At 48.8% G+C, this 21789-nt stretch overlaps 1 protein-coding gene across 10 annotated transcripts in view; it reads right to left on the bottom strand.

The window, feature by feature from the left end:
* The window catches only part of CAMK2A (calcium/calmodulin dependent protein kinase II alpha), a 605670-nt gene extending 586034 nt beyond the window's left edge, over positions 1-19636 (bottom strand). For 6 of the 10 annotated variants that reach the window (XM_069654051.1, XM_069654052.1, XM_069654053.1 and 3 more), the window contains exon 1: positions 19348-19550. In XM_069654051.1, coding sequence (XP_069510152.1) covers positions 19348-19409 — 62 coding nt within the window. In that variant the 5' untranslated portion in view covers positions 19410-19550. Of the gene's footprint in view, positions 1-19347 lie in introns of all 10 variants that reach the window. The other 4 variants (XM_069654056.1, XM_069654059.1, XM_069654060.1 and 1 more) reach the window with 3 other exon arrangements.
* Between the last annotated feature and the right edge of the window lie 2153 nt (positions 19637-21789).

Genomic DNA, 21789 nt, shown 5'->3' with positions numbered 1-21789 from the left:
ACATCACGTTAAATAAACTGCGATAAGTCTTTGAGAGAAGTGATGCAACCAACACGTATACTCAATGATTGTGTGTAATAGAAATGTGCCTTAATGTGACAGGACAAAACTCACAGAACAATGCAGCCCTGGCTTGCTGCCATTAACGGATGAATACCTTCATCACACCCGCTTCCTTTTCTTTTTTGTCAAGACATTTATTTCAGAATGCCCCTTCTCTGTCAACTCTCTGGCCCCTACCCCTCTAAGTAACTTTCTTCCACCTAGTATTGCCCAGCTGGGCCAATCCAGACCTAGAAAGGACTAGCCATACCTCTTTACTTTGGCAACTCTCTGTAGAAACTAATCGGAAAATAAACAACTACCCAAATCTTGCAAAACCGACACGCTCAGCTGAACTATCACACCAGCGAATAAAGAGAGTACATACAAATCCCCCCTCCCCCAAAATGGCTAGACCCGTCACACTTACCAAGCAAAGCATGTGCTAAATATATATAGTATTACCTTAGCCCCTTAATGACATTAACTTCTCGAAAGGAAAATTATGGAAGCAAATACGAACTTTCTGCCTGGAGCATTGTATCCAGGATCCTCTGGGACCACCTGACCCCTAGAGCTCCGCCCCAAAGAAGGTGCCTGGACCGCACCAAACATCAAAAACAGTGAGGGAGACTGGAATTCCAACCTGCCCCTTGACCAGCTGCTCAGCTTCCTCTACTGAGGCCAAACCGAATCTGTCCTGTGTGTGAGTAGGCTGGGGTAACCTCGTCCCGTTGCTGGGCCTGCTACCGAATCTGTCCTGCGTGTGAGGAGGCTGGGGTAACCTGGCCCCGCTGCTGGGCCTACTACCGAATCTGTCCTGCGTGTGAGGAGGCTGGGGTAACCTCGCCCTGCTGCTGGGCCTGCTACCGAATCTGTCCTGGGTGTGAGGAGGCTGGGGTAACCTCGCCCCGCTGCTGGGCCTGCTACCGAATCTATCCTGGGTGAGGAGGCTGGGTTAACCTCGCCCCGCTGCTGAGCCTGCTACCGAATCTGTCCTGCGTGTGAGGAGGCTGGGGTAACCTGGCCCCGCTGCTGGGCCTGCTACCGAATCTGTCCTGCGTGTGAGGAGGCTGGGGTAACCTCGCCCCGCTGCTGGGCTTGCTACCGAATCTGTCCTGGGTGAGGAGGCTGGGGTAACCTCGCCCCGCTGCTGGGCCTGCTACCAAATCTGTCCTGGGTGTGAGGAGGCTGGGGTAACCTCGCCCCGCTGCTGGGCCTGCTACCGAATCTGTCCTGCGTGTGAGGAGGCTGGGGTAACCTCACCCCGCTGCTGGGCCTGCTACCGAATCTGTCCTGGGTGAGGAGGCTGGGTTAACCTCGCCCCGCTGCTGGGCCTGCTACCGAATCTGTCCTGAGTGGTAGGAGGCCGGGGTAACCTCGCCCCTCTGCTGGGCCTGCTACCGAATTTGTCCTGGGTGTGAGGAGGCTGGGGTGACCTCGCCGATCTGCTGGGCCTGCTACCGAATCTGTCCTGGGTGTGAGGAGGCTGGGGTAACCTCGCCCGCTGCTGGGCCTGTTACCGAATCTGTCCTAGGTGAGGAGGCTGGGGTAACCTTGCGCTGCTGCTGGGTCTGCTACCGAATCTGTCGTGGGTGTGAGGAGGCTGGGGTAACCTCGCCCCGCTGCTGGGCCTGCTACCGAATCTGTCCTGCGTGTGAGGAGGCTGGGGTAACCTCGCCCCACTGCTGGGCCTGCTACTTAATCTGTCCTGGGTGTAAGGAGGCTCGGGTAACCTCGCCCCGCTGCTGGGCCTGCTACCGAATCAGTCCTGGGTGTGAGGAGGCTGGGGTAACCTCGCCCCGCTGCTGGGCCTGCTACTGAATCTGTCCTGCGTGTGAGGAGGCTGGGGTAACCTCGCCCCACTGCTGGGCCTGCTACCAAATCTGTCCTAGGTGAGGAGGCTGGGGTAACCTTGCGCTGCTGCTGGGCCTGCTACCAAATCTGGCCTGGGTGTGAGGAGGCTGGGGTAACCTCGCCCCGCTGCTGGGCCTGCTACCGAATCTGTCCTGGGTGTGAGGAGGCTTGGGTAACCTCGCCCCACTGCTGGGCCTGCTACAGAATGTGTCCTGGGTGTGAGCAGGCTGGGGTAACCTTGCCCCACTGCTGGGCCTGCTACAGAATGTGTCCTGGGTGTGAGCAGGCTGGGGTAACCTCGCCCCGCTGCTGGGCCTGCTACAGAATGTGTCCTGGGTGTGAGCAGGCTGGGGTAACCTCGCCCCGCTGCTGGGCCTGCTACAGAATGTGTCCTGGGTGTGAGCAGGCTGGGGTAACCTCGCCCCGCTGCTGGGCCTGCTACAGAATGTGGCCTGGGTGTGAGCAGGCTGGGGTAACCTCGCCCCGCTGCTGGGCCTGCTACCGAATCTGTCCTGGGTGTGAGGAGGCTGGGGTAACCTCGCCCCGCTGCTGGGCCTGCTACCGAATCTGTCCTGGGTGTGAAGAGGCTGGGGTAACCTCGCCTCGCTGCTGGGCCTGCTACCGAATCTGTCCTGGGTGTGAGGAGGCTGGGGTAACCTCGCCCGCTGCTGGGCCTGCTACCAAATCTGTTCTAGGTGAGGAGGCTGGGGTAACCTTGCGCTGCTGCTGGGCCTGCTACCGAATCTGTCCTGGGTGTGAAGAGGCTGGGGTAACCTCGCCCCGCTGCTGGGCCTGCTACAGAATGTGTCCTGGGTGTGAGCAGGCTGGGTTAACCTCGCCCCGCTGCTGTGCCTGCTACCAATCTCTGTTTATCTTGTGTGTTCTCTTCAGGTTCCTGAGTTCTCGTCACTATTCTGCGCATTTTCTCCAGTGTTCTGTGAGCGTCCTCTTTTATTTTGAATGATTTCTATATTGTTCTCTGCACCATCTCTCTGTTGTTATGTAGTGATTGTTATTTGTGCTCACGCTGTTATTCAGTGTGGTGTTATCTGCATGGATCTGTACTTTCTCTCTCGATTTCTGTGGGCTCAAGCTCATGGTTTGAACATGCTTGAGGGATGGAAACAGAGAGAGAGAGAGAGAGAGAGAGAGAGAGAGAGAATGTTTATGTACATCTAGACTTTCTGCTGTTCTGTGTGTTGTCTGTTACTCTGTGTTTCTGCTATTGTTCTTTCCGGTGTTCCTATTGCCTTGTATTTAGCGTCTGTTATTCTCTTCTGTTCCATGCGTTCGTTCTTTTGTCTGTGTTTTCTTTAAAGTTCTGTGCACTGTCTCAAATACCTGTTGGTTCATGTCATGCGTTCTGGAGGTTTTCTTTATTGTATTGTGGGTCTCGTAACTCCGTCTGTTATTCTGTACTTTCTATTGTCTGCATGTGCTATACATGCTCTACACTGTTCAGTGCGTTCTTTGTATTGTGTGTGTTGTCTTAGTGTTGTGCTTGCTGTATTATTCTGTGTGTTCTCCTTATAGTCCTGTGCGCTATTTCTTTTGTGCTGTGAGTTTGCAGTGCTGTTCTGTGTGTTAGCTTCGTTTTCTGTGCTTTCTCTCTGCTGTTGGGTGCGTGATAGGGCTGCTGTTCCAAGCGTTCGCTACTTTTTCCTGAGTGTGCTCTCGGTTATGCTCTTCTTCTTCTGGCTATTGTTAAGTATCTGCTCTCTGTTATCCCACACGTATCGCTCTAAGCATTCTTTATGCTGGTTTATATGCTTCCTCCAGCATTATGAACACTGTTCCACACATTACCCACATTCTCCTGTTCATTCTCTTTACTGATCTGTAAGTCTCAGCACACCAGACACTCAAGCTCACTCCGCCGAGTGACGCGCTCGAGTTCTGTACGTCCTCCCTATGGTTCTATGGGTTCTCGTCATTGTTGTTCATGTAGCTTACATGTTTTTAATTGTATGCATTTCCTTGAACAGGAGGAGGAGTGGTTCAGTCAGAAAGGGATATGGTGACGCAACAACAGAGAGAAGCTGAATCCCTGAAAAAGGGATGCTGCACAGGAGGTTGTATTTGTTTGTTTGTTTGTTTATTTATTTATATTGCACACCAGACCCAAAGGTATTCGTGCACAGAAGAAATGAAAAGAGGATTGTTCAGCTTAGGTTACATTGCTGTGCATTATGATACGAAAAATGAGTAAACGATATCATACAAGATAATTAGGACATAAAGCAACAGTAATATACAATATACAGCATATGCAATTTATACAAATAGTAGGCAGTGTGATGGAGAGTTGTAGCGGTAAGCAGGAAGGTAAAGTTGCAGGGAGTGAAGGTATGGGGAAAGGAGGCATGGAGCAAGATGTGTCAGGCGATTGATCACTTTGGTCTTGGAGGAATTGAGCACGTGATGTCGAAGAGTGTTAGAGTGGTGAATTGCTAAAAGGCAACTTGACATGATAGGGGAGGAGAGATTGGGGATAAAGGTATAACAGGAGAAGATGGCATCCATTGTCAGCAAGTAGGTGCTGGAAAAGTAGAGATGCGAGTATGGGTAGAGGAGCGCAGGGCGGGGGGGGTGGGGAGGAGATAGGAAGGCCATATGGGCATCTGAATTGTCAGTGATTGTGTATGAGAAGCAGAGGGCAATGCCTTTAGCATATAGAGAATAGGAGACAGAAGGAGAGCAGGGCGTTGGGCCACCATGGCCTGGGGGACAGTGCCGAGGTTGCAGGGTGGAATTGGAGCAAAGAGTTGTTTTTAAATTATTTTTGACTCTGCTTCATCCAAGGCAGAAGACAGCATAGAGAGAGTGGCCTTGCAGGGAGACAGAACTGAAGAGTAACAATCCCTGTGCCATCACCTCGAGGCAGTGCCATCCGAGGTAGTCTCTCTGGATCCACATGCCATGTGCGGCCCCAGGTATACGGTGTCACACACACGACCCATCAAGTCTTTAACCAGCAAAATGTCTTCAAGTTACTGCGGGTGATCGACACATGACGCTAAGAGCATTCAGTGCACGTACTTGAATGGCATCAAAAAACAGGAGACCAGTCCCGATGAAAACCAGTCCCGATGAAAACCAGCCCAACACAGGCTTTAGTTGAAACCAGGATTGGGGAGAACAGTTTGTCCCCCCAACTCAGAGCTCAAGATTTTTTATAAATTGGAAGACAATCGTGATTGTCTCACCTAGAAGACTGAATACCAGGGTCACCCCGTCAGTTGGTTTCACAGGCAATCAGCAACATCGCTGTTTGTTTGCCCATAGCTCAATTTGAACTCAATTGTCAGATTGTAAATCAAAAGGGTTGTTGTGTAGTGCTTGTCAGTATATGTATGAGCTGAGAGAATGTTGGAGTGCTAATGTGGAATGTGAGTGTGTGAGTGTATCTTAGGGTTCCGCCCAGGGTAATTGGAAATGAAGACAGCCTGGGTGATGGAGCCCAGTGGTGTTCCCTACTTAATAGCTTGATGTAACTTATAATAAAGCTCATGTGAGGAAGCAACCGACGTGTCAAGAAGTTACTTCATTTCAGTTATCTATGGAGGAACCCCATTGAACAGGAAACAGTTACCTTCCTTTCTCACCTGTGTCGTATTGATTTGAGCTAACGAATAGCCAGGGTGATGGAGGGTAGGGACAACAGGCTCCCAGGGATTCTGTTGTGAGTTGAGTGGTGCTTATAGGGGGAACAGAGGGTTAAGCGGAAGTCAGTAAAGGAGGCCTGAGATGGAGAAAGGCAAGCACAGACTACCTGTTTCCAACTAGGCCGGGTACCAGAGTATATGGTTTGAACTTCTATTTTATTGCGGGCAGTTGAGGGTAGAGAGGCGGAGGCCGTGATATTAAAGCGCAAAAGTAAGTGGTCAGGAGAGGGATCAATATTGAGGAGGCCCTAGGTGAGGGAGGACGATAAGAAGAGAAAGTCATGGGAGCGGCCAAGGACGTGAGCTAGTTGATAGTAGAAGGCTTTCATGGAGTGGTCAAGTTATATCTGATGGGTGTGGGGTATTTTAGAAGGCTGAAGTGCCCTAAACGGGTAATGGAGACCTCAGTGTTCAGCAAATCAAGAAGCAGGCCCAGGTCCTTGAAGAAGTCGAGGGTGCAGCGAGGCCCATGAGTAAGGAGCATGCGGGGGTTGGGGGGGGGGCGGTGGACGCGAGGAGCTGAGCAACAGTGGACTCAAAGGAGAGAGGGTGAAAGCTAGAAGGTGGAAAAGGTAATAGTACAACCTCTCGCCGCATCTGGAAGGTCAAGGAAAATGTGCCACGGTGGCGGTGTAAGTGTAAAGGGCAGCATTGGTCTGTACATGCTATCACTCGTTTTGCGTGTCCTCATTAATGTTCTGGACTTCTCCTTTGTTTTGTGGATTCTGGGTCTTGCTCGGCTCAGGCTCTCTATTATTCTCTACGAACCCCCGCTTGACCTGTGCAGTCCATCTCTTCTCTTCTTTCTGCACTGTCTCTGTTGTTCCTTGTGTTCTCTCTTGTTCTTTGTGTCCTCTCTCATGTTCTGTGGATTCTTGTGACACTACAGCGAGTTATTTCAATTCTCAGAGTTCTCTCTTTTGTTCTCTTGCTTCTCGCTGTTGGTCTGTACGTTCTCCTTTTTTTCCTGTGAGTTTGTGCTAATGTTCTGCATGTTCTTGATGTGTTTCTTTACATTTGCTGTGTTGTTCTGTGTGTTCATTCTAATGGTCTGTTAATTCTCTCTATTGATCTGTATGGGTTTTTGTTAAGAACACTATCTCTATTATTAGGTAGGTTCTTTCCATTAATCTGTTTTCTCTACTGTTTGAGGGTTCTACCTATTATGCGTGTACACTCTAGTGTTCTGCATGTCTCAACTCTTGTTCTGTGGCTTCTCACTTATGTTCTCTACATTGCCTATTTGTTTTCTGCGTGTTCTCTCTAGTGTTCTGTATGTCATATTTCCTTTAGGCTTCCCTCTGGTTTCGTTTGCTTTCTCTCTATTGTTCTGTCTGCTCTCTCTAACATTCTCTGCATGTGCCTTATTGTTCTGTTGCTCCTCCCTAATACACTGTACGTGTTTGCTGTTTTTCTCAAAACCATTTAATTCTCTGTTGTTTCCAATATTCTGTGTGTTTTCTCTATTGTGTTCCCTTTAACACTCTTTGGGTTCTCGCTGTTGGTCACTGTGTTATTATTATTGTTCTTTGGGTTCTATCAATTGTTATGTCAAATCCCACCTTTGCTCTTTAAGTTCTCTCAATTTTTCTATGGGATCTCACTTTTGTTCTTTTTGTTCTCTCTGATCTTCTGTTTGACCTCCCTACCCTAATGCTCTGTGGGTTCTCACTGTTGCTCTCAATCTTTCACTATTATTCAGGGTGTCCATTCTATTGCTATGTGGAATTCCGCCATTGTTCTGTACATTCTCTGTAGTCCTCTGTGTGATCTCACATTTGTTCGTTATGTTCTCTCTGATCTTCTGTTTATTCTCTCTGGTAATCTGTGAGTTCTCACTATTGGTTTCTATATTATCACTATTGTATATTTTTTCCATTCTATTGTTACATGGAATTCCATATTGTTCTGTACATTCTTTCCTTTCCGCTGTGATATCTCACTTTTGTGAGTTTGCACTATTGGTCTCTATGTTATCACCATTGTTCAGTGGGTCAATTCTATTTTTCTGTATCATTTCACCATTGTTCTGTACATTCTCTCTATTCCTCTTTGAGATCTCTCTTCTGTTCTGTGTGCTCTCTCTGATGTTCTATTTGCTCTCTCTAATGCTCTGAGTTCTCAGTATTGGTCTTTATGTTAACACCATTGTTCTGTGGGTCCATTCTATTGTAATGTGGAATTCCACCATTGTTCTGTACCTTCTCCCTATTTTTCTGTGGGATCTTACTTTTGCACATTGTATTCTCTCCAATCTTCTATGTGTACTCTTTTTGCTCTGTGAGTTTGCACTATTGGTCTCTATGCTATCACTATTATTCAGGGTGTCCATTCTGTTTTTATGTGGAATTCCACCATTGTTCTGTACCTTCTCGCTATTCCTCTGCTGGTTCTCACTTTTGTTCTTGGTGTTCTCTTCGATCTTCTGTTTGTACCCTCTAATGCTCTGTGGGTTCTCCCTGTTGCTCTCAATGTTTCGCTATTATGCATTGTGTCCATTCTATTGTTTCTGCCATTGTTCTGTACATTCTCGCTATTCCTCTCTGAGATCTTACCTTTGTTCTTTGTGTTCTCTCTGATCTTCTGTTTCTACTCTCTAATGCTCTGTGGATTCTCGCTGTTGCTCTCTATGTTACCACTATTATTCAGGTGTCCATTCTATTGTTATGTGTAATTCCACCATTGTTCTGTACATTCTCGCAATTCCTCTGTGAGATCATACTTTTGTTCTTTGTGTTCTCAATGACCTTCTGTTTGGACCTTCCAATGTTTCGTGTTTTCACACCATTGGACTCTGTGTTATCACTATTGGTTTGTGGATTCCATCTGTCGTAATTTAGGATACCAATCGTGTTCTCAATGTTCTCGCTATTCATCTTTGAGAGCTTGCTTTTGTTCCTATGTTCTCTGTGATCTTCTCTTTTTCCCCTCAAATGCTCTGTGGGTTATCGCTGTTGGTCTCTACGTTTTTACAACTTTTCTGTTGGTTCTATCAGTTGTTATGTGGGATCTCAACACTATTCAGCACATGATCTCTATTCCTCTCTGGGATCTCACTATTATTCTGTGTTCTCTCTGATCTTCTGTTTATTCTTTCTAATTGTCTACTGGTTCTCAGTGTTAGTCTCTACATCGTCTCTAATGCTCACCAGGATCTCATTTTTGTCTTTGTGTTCTCTCTGATATTTTGGTTGATCTCTTGTGATCTCTGGTTGTCTTCATTGATATCTATGTACCTTTGATTAATCTGTGTGATTTTGAATTGGTTCTTTGTGTTCTCTAATCATATGTATGTTCTCTCTAATGTTCTGTGGGTTCTCGCTGTTGATCTGTAGGTGCACTCTATTCCTCTCTGTGTTCTCGTGTTTGTTGATTGTGTTCTCTCTTATGTTCCGTTTGTTCGCTCTAATGTTCTGTGTATTTTCATTATTTATTTATATGTTCTCTCTGTTGCTCCGTGAGGTCTCACTATTCGTTTGACTGTTCTCTCTAATCCTCTGTGGGATCTCGATTTTTTCTTAGAAATATCTCTGATGTTCTGCTTGTTCTCTCAAATGCGCTGTGGCGTCTCCCTATTGGTCTGTATGTTCTCTATATTCCCCAGTGGGATCTTGCTTGTGTTCTCTTGCGTGTTCTGTGTGTTCCCGACATTATTCTCTATGTTCTGTCTATTCCTATCTGTGTTTTTGCTGTTGTTCTTTAGGTTATCTGATCTTCTGTTTGTTCTCTCTAATGTTGGGGGTCTTTCTATTGGTTTAAATGATTTCTCTAATCCCCTGTTCGACCTTGCTTTCTGTTCTTTGAGTTCTCTGATCTTCTGTGTGTCTCGCCAATGCCCTGTGATTTCTCGCTTTTGGTCTGTATCTTCTCTCTATTCCTCTTTGGGTTCTCGTTTTTGTTATTTGTATTCTCTCCTATCTTAAGTTTGTTCTCTATAATGCTCTGTGGGTTCTCGCTATTGATCTCTATATTCTTTCTATTCCTCTGTTGGTTCTCTCTTTTGTTCTTCTGTTTAATCTCTCTAATGTTCTGTGGGCTCTCACCATTGGTCTATATGGTTCTCTCTATTCTGCTCTGTGTTCTTGCGTTTGTTCTTTATGTTCTCTCTGATCTTTTGTTTGTTCTCGGTTAATGCTCTGTATGGTCCTCTATTGGTCTGGATGTTCTCTCTTTTCATCAACAGGTTCTTGCTTTTGTTATTTGAATTCTCTCTGACCTTTTGGTTGTTCTCTCTAATGTTGGGGGTCTTTATATTGGTCTGAATGATTTCTCTATTACCGTTAGATCTTGCTTTCTGTTCTTTGAGCTCTCCGAACTTCTGTGTGTCTCACCAATGCTCTGTGGTTTGTCACTTTTGGTCTCTATATTCTCTCTATTCTTCTGTGGTTTCTCGCTTTTGTTCTTTGCATTCTCTCTGATCTTCAGTTTATTTTCTCTAATGCTCCGTGGGCCCTCTCTATTTGTCTATATGGTTCTCTCTACCCACTGTGTGTTCTCGCGTTGGTTCTTTGTGTTCTTGCTGAACTTTGTTTGTTCTCAGTTAATGCTCTGAATGGTCTGCTTTTGGTCTGAATGTTCTCTCTTTTCATCTATGGGTTCCTGTTTTTGTTCTTTGTATTATCTCTCTTCTTCTGGTTGTTCTATCTAATGCTTTCTGAGTTGTGGATATTGGTCTGCAGAGCTCTCTCTATTACACTGTGTTCTCACTTTTATTTTATTTTTTGTTCTCTCTAATCTTCTGTTTGTTCTTGTTAATACTCAATGGGGCCTTGCTCTTGGCCTGAATGTTCTCTCTAATTCTTCTGTTGGATAATGCTTTCCATTCTTTGTGTTCTCTGATCTTCTGTTTATTCTCACTAATTATCTGTGTGTTCTAACGGTCTCTACGTCCTCTCTATTCTTCTGTGGGTTTTCACTTTTGCTCACTGTATTCCCCCGGATCTTCTCTGTGCTCTCTCTAATGCTCTGTGTGTTCACATATTTGTTATTTATGTTCTCTGATCATGGGAGTGTTCTCTTTATGGCTCGGTGGGTCCTCGCTATTGGTCGGTATGCTCTCTCTATTCCTCTGTGGGTTCTCACTTTTCTTCTTTATATTCCCTCTAATCGTCTGTGTGCTCTCTCTAATGCTCTGTGTGTTTCCACTTTTGTGTTTGTTCTCTCTAGTCTCCGGTTGGTTCTCGTTAAGGCTCTGTGCATCCTCACTATTGGTCAGTATGTTCTTCAGGTTATCATGTGGGTCCTCGCTATTGGTCAGTCTATTTTTTCTGTTGCTTTCTGGCTTCTTGACTGTTCTGCCTCTGTGGTGCTGCGCTTTCCACTGCTCAATGGTTTCTATCTGAGGTTCTCTAATTTCACATTATTGCATTATGAGTTCTCGCCATTGTCCTGTGTGTTCGGCTTGATGTGCCGTGTGGTTTCTCTAGCACTCTACTCATTGGTGAACTCTTCTCCTCACTACTGGTTTGCATCTCTGGCCAGTCACGTTTTCTCCCAGTTCCTCATCAGCCTCATTCACTGTGCATGCTTTACGGGACAGTCGGTTGACACAACCTTCTCTAAATTGCAACACACGTTGATATCGGCTGGAGGCTGGGAGATCAGAAGGCTTGAGTGCTGCTCTCACCATTCAATGGCGATCGCTGCAGGATCAGTGTGTTCTGAGTGCATGGGCATGTGCTTTAGGTAAGCCCTGCTGTGCCATCTTATGTTGATCCTGAAATCATAAGTTAAAATAATAAAATTAAATTTTCGTTGAGCGCTCCATGCACACATCAAACTGTGTGAGTGTTTTCCATTCCATCTGCATTACACATTGAGCAGAGATTGTGCCTATTTTGGGTGTAGTGTTTGCAGAAGCCACCTGGCCATGTCAATTTTAAATGGAGAGTGTGTGCTCCAAAATAGCTGCCTCATTTTCACCCTGATGAAGACTCCCATATGCAATCCAGCTGCTTCCCTCTGATTGGCAGCCAAGCTCTTCTTAAATCAATCTTATTGCCAGCAGTCGGAAGACGGCCCCTTTCCACCAAGGCCACAAACAAAGGCTCCTATCTGTGCCTGTCTGGGCCGAGGAGGGCCTGGAGAGCCACAGATTTAAATCTCTACCTAGGATCCATTCCCCCGGACTAATTCCTGTACTGTTCCACTACTACTGGTTCAAAGGCCACCCAGGATCCCTGCAGTCATGAAAGTGAGTTTGGCTGACCGGCATAACTAACTCTCCTGAGACATCTTCATTGCTTTTCACCTCCTCCCTCCTCCCCTTAACTAACTTCATTCCTTTCACTGCATTTGTTACTCTCATTTGTGTTTAGTATTACTTGGAAGCTTCCACGTTGCATTGTTTGCTGCCTTCATTTAAAACCGAATTTGGGTTGTGCTTTTAAAAATCGATTTTGGGGTGTGCTTTTAAAATGTAATTTTGCATGATTTTAAAATTTAATTTAGGTGTTTTTAGCATTACCTGTGCACTATCTGAATTGCATTATTTGCTGCCTTGATTTAAAGTCAAATATGGGGTGTGCTTTTAAATTTTTATTTGGGTGTTTTTAGCATTACCTGTGCAGCATCTGCATTGCATTGTTTGCTGCCTTCATTTAAAAATCGAATTTGGGTTGTGCTTTTAAAAATCGAATTTGGGGTGTGCTTTTAATATTGAATGCGGGTCTTTTTAGCATTACCTGTGCACCATCTGCATTGCATTGTTTGCAGTCTCAATTTTAAAAATTTATTTTATGGGTGTATAGTTTTTACATCTCTCTGCCGCTCTTCCAATGTAATTCTATTCCTACTGGTTTTCACTTTTCTCTCTGACTCAATCTACTAGGGTTCCTAGTGAGTTTATCCAGAACTGTGCAGTGCCACTCTTCCCTCATTACTTGAGTAAAACCCCTGCCCTCCTACGGATCTGTCCATCTCCCCTATATTCCCTAACTGCTACACTATCAGCTATCCCCCATATCTCTCCATGTCTGGTAGGAAAAAGCACAAACAAGACATCCTGAGTGCATACCTGGACTTCCTATTGCAGACACCTATGTCAGTGCTTCTTCTAAAAAGGTTTTCGCAGATATCATTGTCTCTGTCCCCTCTCCTGATCTTGGACCCCCCCCATCTCATCTCCACTATCTCTCCCTCATCACAATCCTCTATTAATGGTAGCACCAAGTGGGAAGACCTCTTGGCTGGTTTCGCATCCTCTCGTTGCTTCGTTAATATCTATCACACTGGCACCATTCTGGTCCAGGGTCCACTCGCCAACCTCCTTCCCTTTGACCACATCATGCCTTCTCTCATTAACTTCCTTCGTCTGTCTATCACACTGGCACCATTCTGGTTCAGGGTCCACACCCCAACCTCCTTCCCTTTGACCGCATCATGCCTCCTCTCATTAACTTCCTTCCTTTCCCTGCATCTCCCCCTTCTACTCTCTCTCCATCCCCTGAATGGTGTACCACACCCCTGTATCCCACATCAGAAAACCTTCAAACGTGCAGACCACCTCCACCTGATGACTCATAATGCTGCTGAGGCAACACACACTCCCCTGACATTTGTCTCCTTCTTGAAAACATTGACCTCGACATTCTCGCTCTCACCGAGACTTGGTTCAATGCCAGCTCAGTCACTGCCTTTGACTCGCTCATCCCTGACGGTTTCAAGAAAATCTCCAAGCCTCAACCACACCGCACTGGTGGGGGGGGTTGCCTTAATCTTCCCAGAGTGGATTCCTGCTTCCATCTTACCTATCCAGACCTATTCCTCTTTTGAAAGCCTGGTTTGCAAGTTGGTCACCTCTCCCACCTCCACCCTGACCATTGCTACCATCTACTGGCCCCCAGGCGCCACCTCGCTATTCCTCTCTGAATGGCCTGACTTCTGCTCTTCTTTACTTTCTTCCACCTCTAACCTTCTCCTCCTGGGTGATTTCAACATTCAACTGGACTCCCCTGGCTCTGCATCCACTCTATTCACTGACCTCTGCTCCTTGCTTTCCCTCTCCATTCTCCCTTTGGGGCCAACCCACACAGCTGGACACACTCTGGATGCCCTCATATACTTTGACCTCTCTCTCTCCCCCCTATTAGTAACCCATCTCTCCTGGTCAGACCACTCTCTCCTCTCCTCCCATCTGAGTCCCATTGGTCCCCTGACTGCCCCCGCCAAAAGTTGCAACAACCTTGTTCACTAACAACCACCAGATTAAACGAGTGACTGCGGCTGCCGCCACCTCCACCTTCACCCCCTCACACTCCCTCCTATGACTTTATCTCTGACTCTGCCCTCAGTAACCTCCATCTTTCCATCACCAACACTTTTGACATTCTTGCCCCAGTCATGAGGATCCGTCTGAAACCTGCCTCACAGCGTAACACCTGGTATGACACTGAACGTGCAGCCCTGAAACGAAAGTGCAGGGCAGAGGAATGGAAGTGGCTAACTTCAGGCTCATCCTCTGGCAAACTAGCCTGCCGCCTGCTCCAAAGGCAATAGAGACTCGTCATCTGTACTAAGGAAAGAGCCCACATTCAGGCACGTCGCTCCGGCTCATCCAAAAACTCGGCTGAACAATCTGCAGGAAACTAGCCAACCCCTCTGCAGTCTCCTCCTCCTCTTCTCCTTCCCAGACCCTCTGCAATGCACAGGCCTCACACTTTTCCACCGAAACTCAGGACATTGTGACCACCCTTTCTACACTCCCTCACAACCCATCCCACACCCCTGCCATAACCCCCTTTCCTCCTCCCTCCTCCTCCTCCTCCTCCCCTGTCACACCTGAAGAAGTTATTAGAGTTGTCCGCTCCATGAGGTTTCCTCTAAACAGGTCTCCCCCTGATCATCCAAGACCATCAAGGATAACATTGACTCTCTTGCCCTTGCTCTCGCTGATTTCTGCAATTACTCTTTTATCAGTGGATCTTTCCTCTACCCCTTTAAGCACTCCCTCATGCACCCCCTCCTGAAAAAAACAACTTCTGACCTTACCTGCCCTGCTAGCTATCGCCCTACCTCCATCACCCCCTTCCTGGGGAAGCTACTTGAGAAGCTGGCCTTGCGCCAACCTAACTCTCACACTGAACTTGTTGGTGGCCTCCACGTCCATCAATTTCGATTCTGAGCATCCAGAGGCACGGAAACTGCTCTTATGAACACTTGTGAAGAACTGCTTGCATCTCTGGACTCCAGCTCCCCAGCTGTCCTTATCCTTCTCGATCTCTTCTCTGCATTTGACACAATTAACCATTCCATCCTCATACAAAGGCTCCACAATACACTTGGTATCTTGGAACGGGCACTGTATTGGCTGTCCTCTTTCCTCACTAATTGCTTTTCCCAAGTAATCCTGGACCACTTCTTCTCTCCTACTTTCATCTCCACCTGCGGTGTCCCCCAGGGCTCCATACTCTCCCCCTGGCTATTTAACATCTACCTTGCTGTCCTTGCACGCCTAATCTTGTCTTTCTGCTCCAACTTCCAGTGTTACGCAGACAACACACTGCGTTTCTTCAGACACCCTGTTGACCCTCTTGCACCCTCCAGTATCCCAGACTGCCTATCTGCCTTCCAGTCCTGGGGCGCCTCCAATGATCTCTGCCTCAAAGCCTGTAAAACTGAGATCCTTCCTTTTGGGACCTTGCCTCCCTCCCTCCCCTCATTCTGGCCTTCCTCCTTGGCCTCTCCCCCTGCAACTTCAACTGAAGCCAGAAACCTTGGGGTCATCTTCAAATCCTCTCTCTCCTTCCTCCCTCACACTCAGGACATTGCCAAGAAGTCCAACCATCAGCTCTTCCTTCTCAAAGGAATTCTACCTTTTCTCACTTTCCCTCAGAGGCTCAATATGGCTCAAGCCCTGGTTCTCTCTACACTTCACTACTGTAACAGCCTCCTCCTGAATCTTCCTGCTTCCACTCTGTGACCCCTCCATCTTATCCAGAATATGGCAGCAAGACTTATCCTTGGCCTTAAGCCCAGGGACTGCATCTCTCCTGTACTAAAAAGTCTTCACTGGCTCCTGGTGCTGCATGGATTAAATTCAAATTCCTCTGCCTCATCCACAAGACTGTCTGTGCCCGGGGACCACGCTATCTTTAGCTTTAGCTCACTGAAAACTCTCCCTCTAGACCACTTTTCTTCTCTGGCCCCAACTCTTTGTGTGTAAAGTGTTTTGCTAAACAGAGGGCAGGCGACCGCTAATTTTCCGCTGCAGACTCCCTCCTTTGGAATAGACTCCCTCCCCCCCTGTGCCTTGAGCAGGATCTTCTCAAATGCCGGAAGCTCCTTAAGACTTTCATCTTTTCCTCCTCCTTCCCTCCTTCTCTGCTAATCTCTCAGTTGCTGTATTGGTGTCCTTGGACATTCTGCATCTTCGGGGCCTTGACCTCCCACATCAATTCTTCTCAGCTCCTCCTCTCTTTCCACAGCGCCACGCATCTGCACACCCTCCGCTCTGGAGACTTGCACATGCTCCTCCCATGGCCCAGGCCGTGTAGCACTCACGTTCCTAGGACTCTGCCTATGGCTCACCCACGAGCTTGGACTCCCCAGAATTACCCTCTCTTCCTTTCTGCACTTGCACGTTCTGAATACTCACAAGGCATGAGAGGTTCGTCCCTCTCCCTCTTCCCCCTCTGCTCTTAAATATTGTGTTATAATGTATTTCCCACCCCCGCGCCCAACCTGTCCTTTGGGTGCTTTGAAACAGTATAGTCCGATTGTATAAGCCCCTAACAAGCAAATGATAAAATACATTGGGCCTCATTACGAGGTAGATGGTAAGGGATTACCAGCACCGGTAAGGACACTGGTGCCGGTAATCCCTTACCACCCTATTCCGAGGTCCCTTAGCGGGTCCCTTCCTTAACGCCTGTTTTTACCAGGTGTTAAGGACGGGACCCGTTAAGGGACTTCAGAGCTAATAACGGTACCGCAATTTGCGGTACCGTTATTAGCTCCATCCCCATTCCCATTGAGCCCTATGAGGGCTTGAATGGGAATGGGGAATGGTTCTCAGAATGGGGATTTACCGGGTCCTCCAAGGTTGGAATGACCTGGTAAATCCCTATTTCGGGAACACGGAATGCCGTAAGGGGGTACCTCCTACCTCGTAATGAGGCCCATTGATTTAAAAAAAAAGAAATCGCACTATAATGTGGTTAAATGTCCCACGGATGTGTTTTCCTTCATAAATCCAACTTTGGGTACAGAAGCATTTTAAAATGGAGCAATCGCATTGAAACCAGCTTTGTAAATCAGGCCCTCTCTCTCTCTGGCTCAACGACGGCCGTTAGTCAGAGCGGGCTTTGACTACCCTCCCCACCCCGCCCCAAATATTGGGTTATGTTGACTTGAGCCATGGCAGGAGAGTACACGAACAATACACCGAGCCCAGGATCGCGCAGTTAACAAAGCCCTGTCAGTTAGTAATGCAAAACGTTTAATTGTTAGCACATGTATTCTTATACATACATGTTTAGGCCATTGAAATCGTGATAGGGGGTGAGTAGATTTTAGCCTATGTGCACCCCTGGCTGCACACACACAGCCACGCCACATGGCAATCACAGGGACCTGGAGGAAGGGTGGCAGGGGACAGGTGGGCCGGATTTTACAGAAGGTTAGGACCTCGAGGACAGGGATAGCGTCCCTAAAAGTGCTCATTTGCCCGCCGCTGGCTGTTTTCCATGTTTCGGATTTACATTCCAAATGACGCTCGGCCGGAGACCGCGCACACACAGGTGCGAGATGCAAATCCAGCCACGCACCGGCACGCGCGGCGCGCAAGACTCACTGGGCACTGCCGCCCGGCCCGGGGAAGAATGTCCCGAGCACCGCCGCGCATGCCAGCCACTCCACGGCGGAGAAGGGCTCGCGGGAAGAATGTGGAAGTACGACAGCCGACTTCCAATCCCGGCTTCCCCCACTTTAAGAGCGCGCGTGTGTGATCCTGTGCAGTGCGCCTGTGCCGCACCGCAGCAGGTCTCGGGAACAGCGTGCATTTCGGCCCGCGTACTCAATCGGAAAGACCGCGCCTTATATCCATTGTCGGAAAGGACATCCCCGTGCAAAGTAGTAGAGGTGCAGATCTTAAAGTAAAAAAAGGCATAGGGTCGTCCCCGTAGGAAAAGGTTCCGATGTTCGATTCGCTCCCGGATGTACAACATGTGCCAATGTCGTAAATCGTAATAAAAGCAATCTGTGTGTGTGTGGGGGGTGAAGGGGGGCGGCGATTCCTTTGCGAGTTGCGTTGTTCTACAGGTACCTCGGCCCTTCGGCGAGCGCGCAGTTGTCACGCGGAATTGCCGCGGTGTGTGGCAGTCCTCGCATTCTTGCGCTGCACGAGAACTTGCGGATGCGCGCATCATTAAATTCAAATTCCTCTGCAGGTGTGCACTCGGCGTCCTTTCCCGTCAAGCCAATCTTTTTCGCTGTACAAGTAATTGCAGGGCATCTGCATAGCGCATTGTTTGCTAGCTGTGGATTCTAAACGCCCTCAGCGTAAAGGTTTTTTAATTACCCCCTGGAGCCCTCCGGGAAGGGGATGTAATCCGATACATCAACCGATTCTAACCGCAAAGAAACGCATGTGTATAACCAGTGGTGGACCGGTAACGGCAACGGGGCAGTCAGAAGGGCAAGGCACAGGTGCACCCGTGCCATTAGCAGCTGCCAATGCAGTTTACTCACTAAATCCGTTGCTGTGGGACCCATATTCGGAACGCCTCGAGCAACTACTAAGCTTTTCATTTTCCCGACATATAGTTTTTGAATTTGGCAGTATAGCGCCTGAACACCGATGCGGGGTTCAAACGCAAAATTAGGCGCTGCGCCTGTCAAGGAACGAAACTCCCAGAAGCGGGTTGAAGGCCGCAAGGCGGCGCTCTCCAGCGGGATTCCTATTCTGCCAGCCCTCCCTCGCTTTCCCCTTGGAAATGATGACAGCGCTGGCATCTCCTCTCGCGGACCCTCGCCCAGTTGGCCGGGGTACCAGTTAACACCTGAAATGCGCGCGTGCGCCACCGCGATGCTCCCAGACCCAGTATAACCAGCCTGACAAACATCACGCCTCTCGGGCCGAGAGTTCTGTCCAAATGTCCCCGCGCACTGCCTCCCAAATGCAGCCAATCACGCCCACTTATTCTCTCACTCAAACCTTTCTTCAGTCACACACCCATCCCTCCACTCACTCGACTGCCTCCGCGCCCCCCCCACCTGTGCTGACGTGAATCCGAAGGAACTACGGGGCCCCTAACTGTCCCCCTTTCACCTCACCTCCGATCTGGAGGCTGGTCGTTCGCCAGCAGTGACAGGTGAGGACCCATGGAACACCCCGACTGGGGACATTCGGTCACTCGCAGTCGCAGGCCAGTCACCCACGTGTCCGAAAATAAACAGTAAAACATAAGCTGTCGAAGGGCACTGCACATTTGGGGTGACTCTTGCTTGGCTGATTGTCATCCGAAAACTCTGCGCATTTACTTTTGAAGCCCCGCCCCCTTTGCCCCATAAACCCCATTCCCGTTCTAACTGCACAGTCCTCCACACTTCGCCGTTCTGCTTCGGAGCTTGCTAGATTCAGCACTGCGGGTAGTAACACTTCTTTTCCCAGCGCCAAGAGGCGCGTCTGTTTGTTTTTAGGCGCTATAGCATGGTCACACAGTGGCATCCCTTCTGGACGGTAGCAGTGTCTTGTCCTGGGCACTACCCATTCCAAAACCAGCCCTGCCCCATGCACCCGTTGCATTCAACAAGGACGCGTGGAGAGCCCAGTCCGCCAACTTACTTGCCCAGTTCTTCAAAAAGCTGGTATTCTTCGCTGAAGCGGGTGCAGGTGATGGTTGCCATCGCGAGCGGCGGCGAGGACGGATACTGGGGCGCTCTGGGTGCTTCCCTGCCCTCTGTCTCCCTCTTTGGACGCCTCTTGCCCTCTGTATCGCCCCGTCTCTCCTTTCCCTGCGCTCGTCCTTTTTCCTGCCCGAGCGCTCGCCGCAGAGGTGAGCTAGGACGAGTCGCCTGAGTGACAACTCTGCGGATAATGAAGCGGGCGATCTCCCTCGCCAGCCTCCCTCGCCTTCGTCAGCATCTCGGTCCCTCTGGCAACCACCCCTGAAACGCCCTATCCCAGTTGCCAGGACAACCGTTTCCCAAATACCTGCCCCTTCAGCCAGGGGGCTCACTCGCGCCCTGCATCGGTTACCGTAGCAACTGCATCTGGGCACTGCATCTGGGCTACCAAGGGAAACTAATATTTTCCCCACTCTTTTATTTATGTTTCTATTGCAAATCCTGGAATGCATATTTTAGTTGAAAAGAAAGACCATTAAATATACCGTTAGATCTGGCACGCGTGTTCTCATGGCAACTGTAGTTTCCATATTGCGGGATTGTCCCTGGGAAGACAGGAGACGGTTGCCATGGTTACTGCATCCCATGCTCCAGAAATACAGGTATTGCACAGTTGCCCTGGTAACGCTGCGGTCCCAAGGTTTGCAGCAAGAACGATCGGTGATGGGATTTTTTTCCAAGTCTTTTTTTTCATTATTCTGATTTATCGAGTTGCTCTTGACACGCTGTTAGCTCCAAAAGGCACGCGTGATGGTGTAATCCGCGGAAGGCTAGAGCGGGGAGCGGGGGTGTTCGCGAATTTTTAGTGGGGTGCGGGGGCACTCTTCTCAAGTTTACTTGTGTGGATAAGCATTCCACCGCAACTCGAGCTTTCAGCCGGACGTGAATTGCGCCTTTTGCGACCGGGACATTTCAAGTTCTTGGCTCAGCATCACAGATATTGTTTATTCATCAGTTAATCTCTGCTGTGAAAGACGCAGGTGTGTCTGTCCGTGTACCTGTCCACAATAAACCTGGGGGTGGGGGGTATAAACTGGACTCGCAGCTGTGACCCGTGACCCCTCAAAAGGGAGGGCAAGAAGAGCTGCATTAAACTAGGCAGGCGGCGGCGAGGATGGGTTAACGTGGAGCCTCCTGCAGGCAAGTGGCCGCCCTTCAGCCTTGGCCGATGATTCATCAAGAAGCCGCACAGCTGTGTACTGCAGGTGCGAGGGGCACCGCGCGCCTGGGCACTCTACCTGGCAACCCCAGTTCAGCACCCTGGACCTGTTCACTTCACAACGTGGTCCCGCAGTCATCATCACCCCGAGCCCCATAACCGCCACTTAAGTCCCCGACTCACCAGTTTAAGCCACTAAAGCCATGTTGTTTACTCGTTCATCACCCCGGCGTCACCCCACATTCTCCGCGGTCATTACCCCGAGCCACTTGGCTTCACCGTGTCGTCCCCCAATCATCATCCACAGCCACTTGGCTTCACCATGTTGTCCCATATTCATCACCCCCATGTCGCTGTGGCGTCACCATGTAGTCGCCCCGTTTATCACCCCCAGTTACTTGGCTTCACCACATAGTCCCTCCATTCATCATCCTATACTACTTGGCTTCACGTTGAAGTCCCCATTCATCACCCTCTGCCACTTGGCTTCACCACGAAGTCTCCCTGTTATCACCCACAGCCACTTGGCTTCAATGTGTAATCCTCCTACCACTCACAGTCCCTTGACTTCACCATGAAGTTCACATTCCTCACTCCTCTGTCACTTTGATTCACCATGTAGTCCCCCGTTCATCACCCTCAGACACTTGACTTCACCATGTAGTCTACCATTCATCACCCGCAGGCACTTGGCTTCACCATGTAGTCTACCATTCATCACCCGCAAGCACTTGGCTTCACCATGTAGTCTACCATTCATCACCCGCAAGCACTTGGCTTCACCATGTAGACTGCCATTCATCACCCGCAAGCACTTGGCTTCACCATGTAGACTGCCATTCATCACCCGCAAGCACTTGGCTTCACCATGTAGTCTACCATTCATCACCCGCAGGCACTTGGCTTCACCATGTAGTCTACCATTCATCACCCGCAGGCACTTGGCTTCACCATGTTGACTGCCATTCATCACCCTCAAGCATTTGGCTTCACCATGTAGTCTACCATTCATCACCCGCAGGCACTTGGCTTCACCATGTAGTCTACCATTCATCACCCGCAGGCACTTGGCTTCACCATGTAGACTGCCATTCATCACCCGCAAGCACTTGGCTTCACCATGTAGTCCCCCATTCATCACCCGCAGGCACTCGGCTTCAGCATTTATCCCCCAATTCATCACCCACAGCCACTTGGTTTCACCATTTAGACCCCATTCAT

Source organism: Ambystoma mexicanum, chromosome 3q (assembly GCF_040938575.1).
Source record: "Ambystoma mexicanum isolate Mex_15411 chromosome 3q, UKY_AmexF1_1, whole genome shotgun sequence".
Lineage (NCBI taxonomy): Eukaryota > Metazoa > Chordata > Amphibia > Caudata > Ambystomatidae > Ambystoma > Ambystoma mexicanum.
The sequence above is the reverse complement of the archived record's forward strand: the minus strand, read 5'-3'. Positions and strand labels throughout refer to the sequence as shown.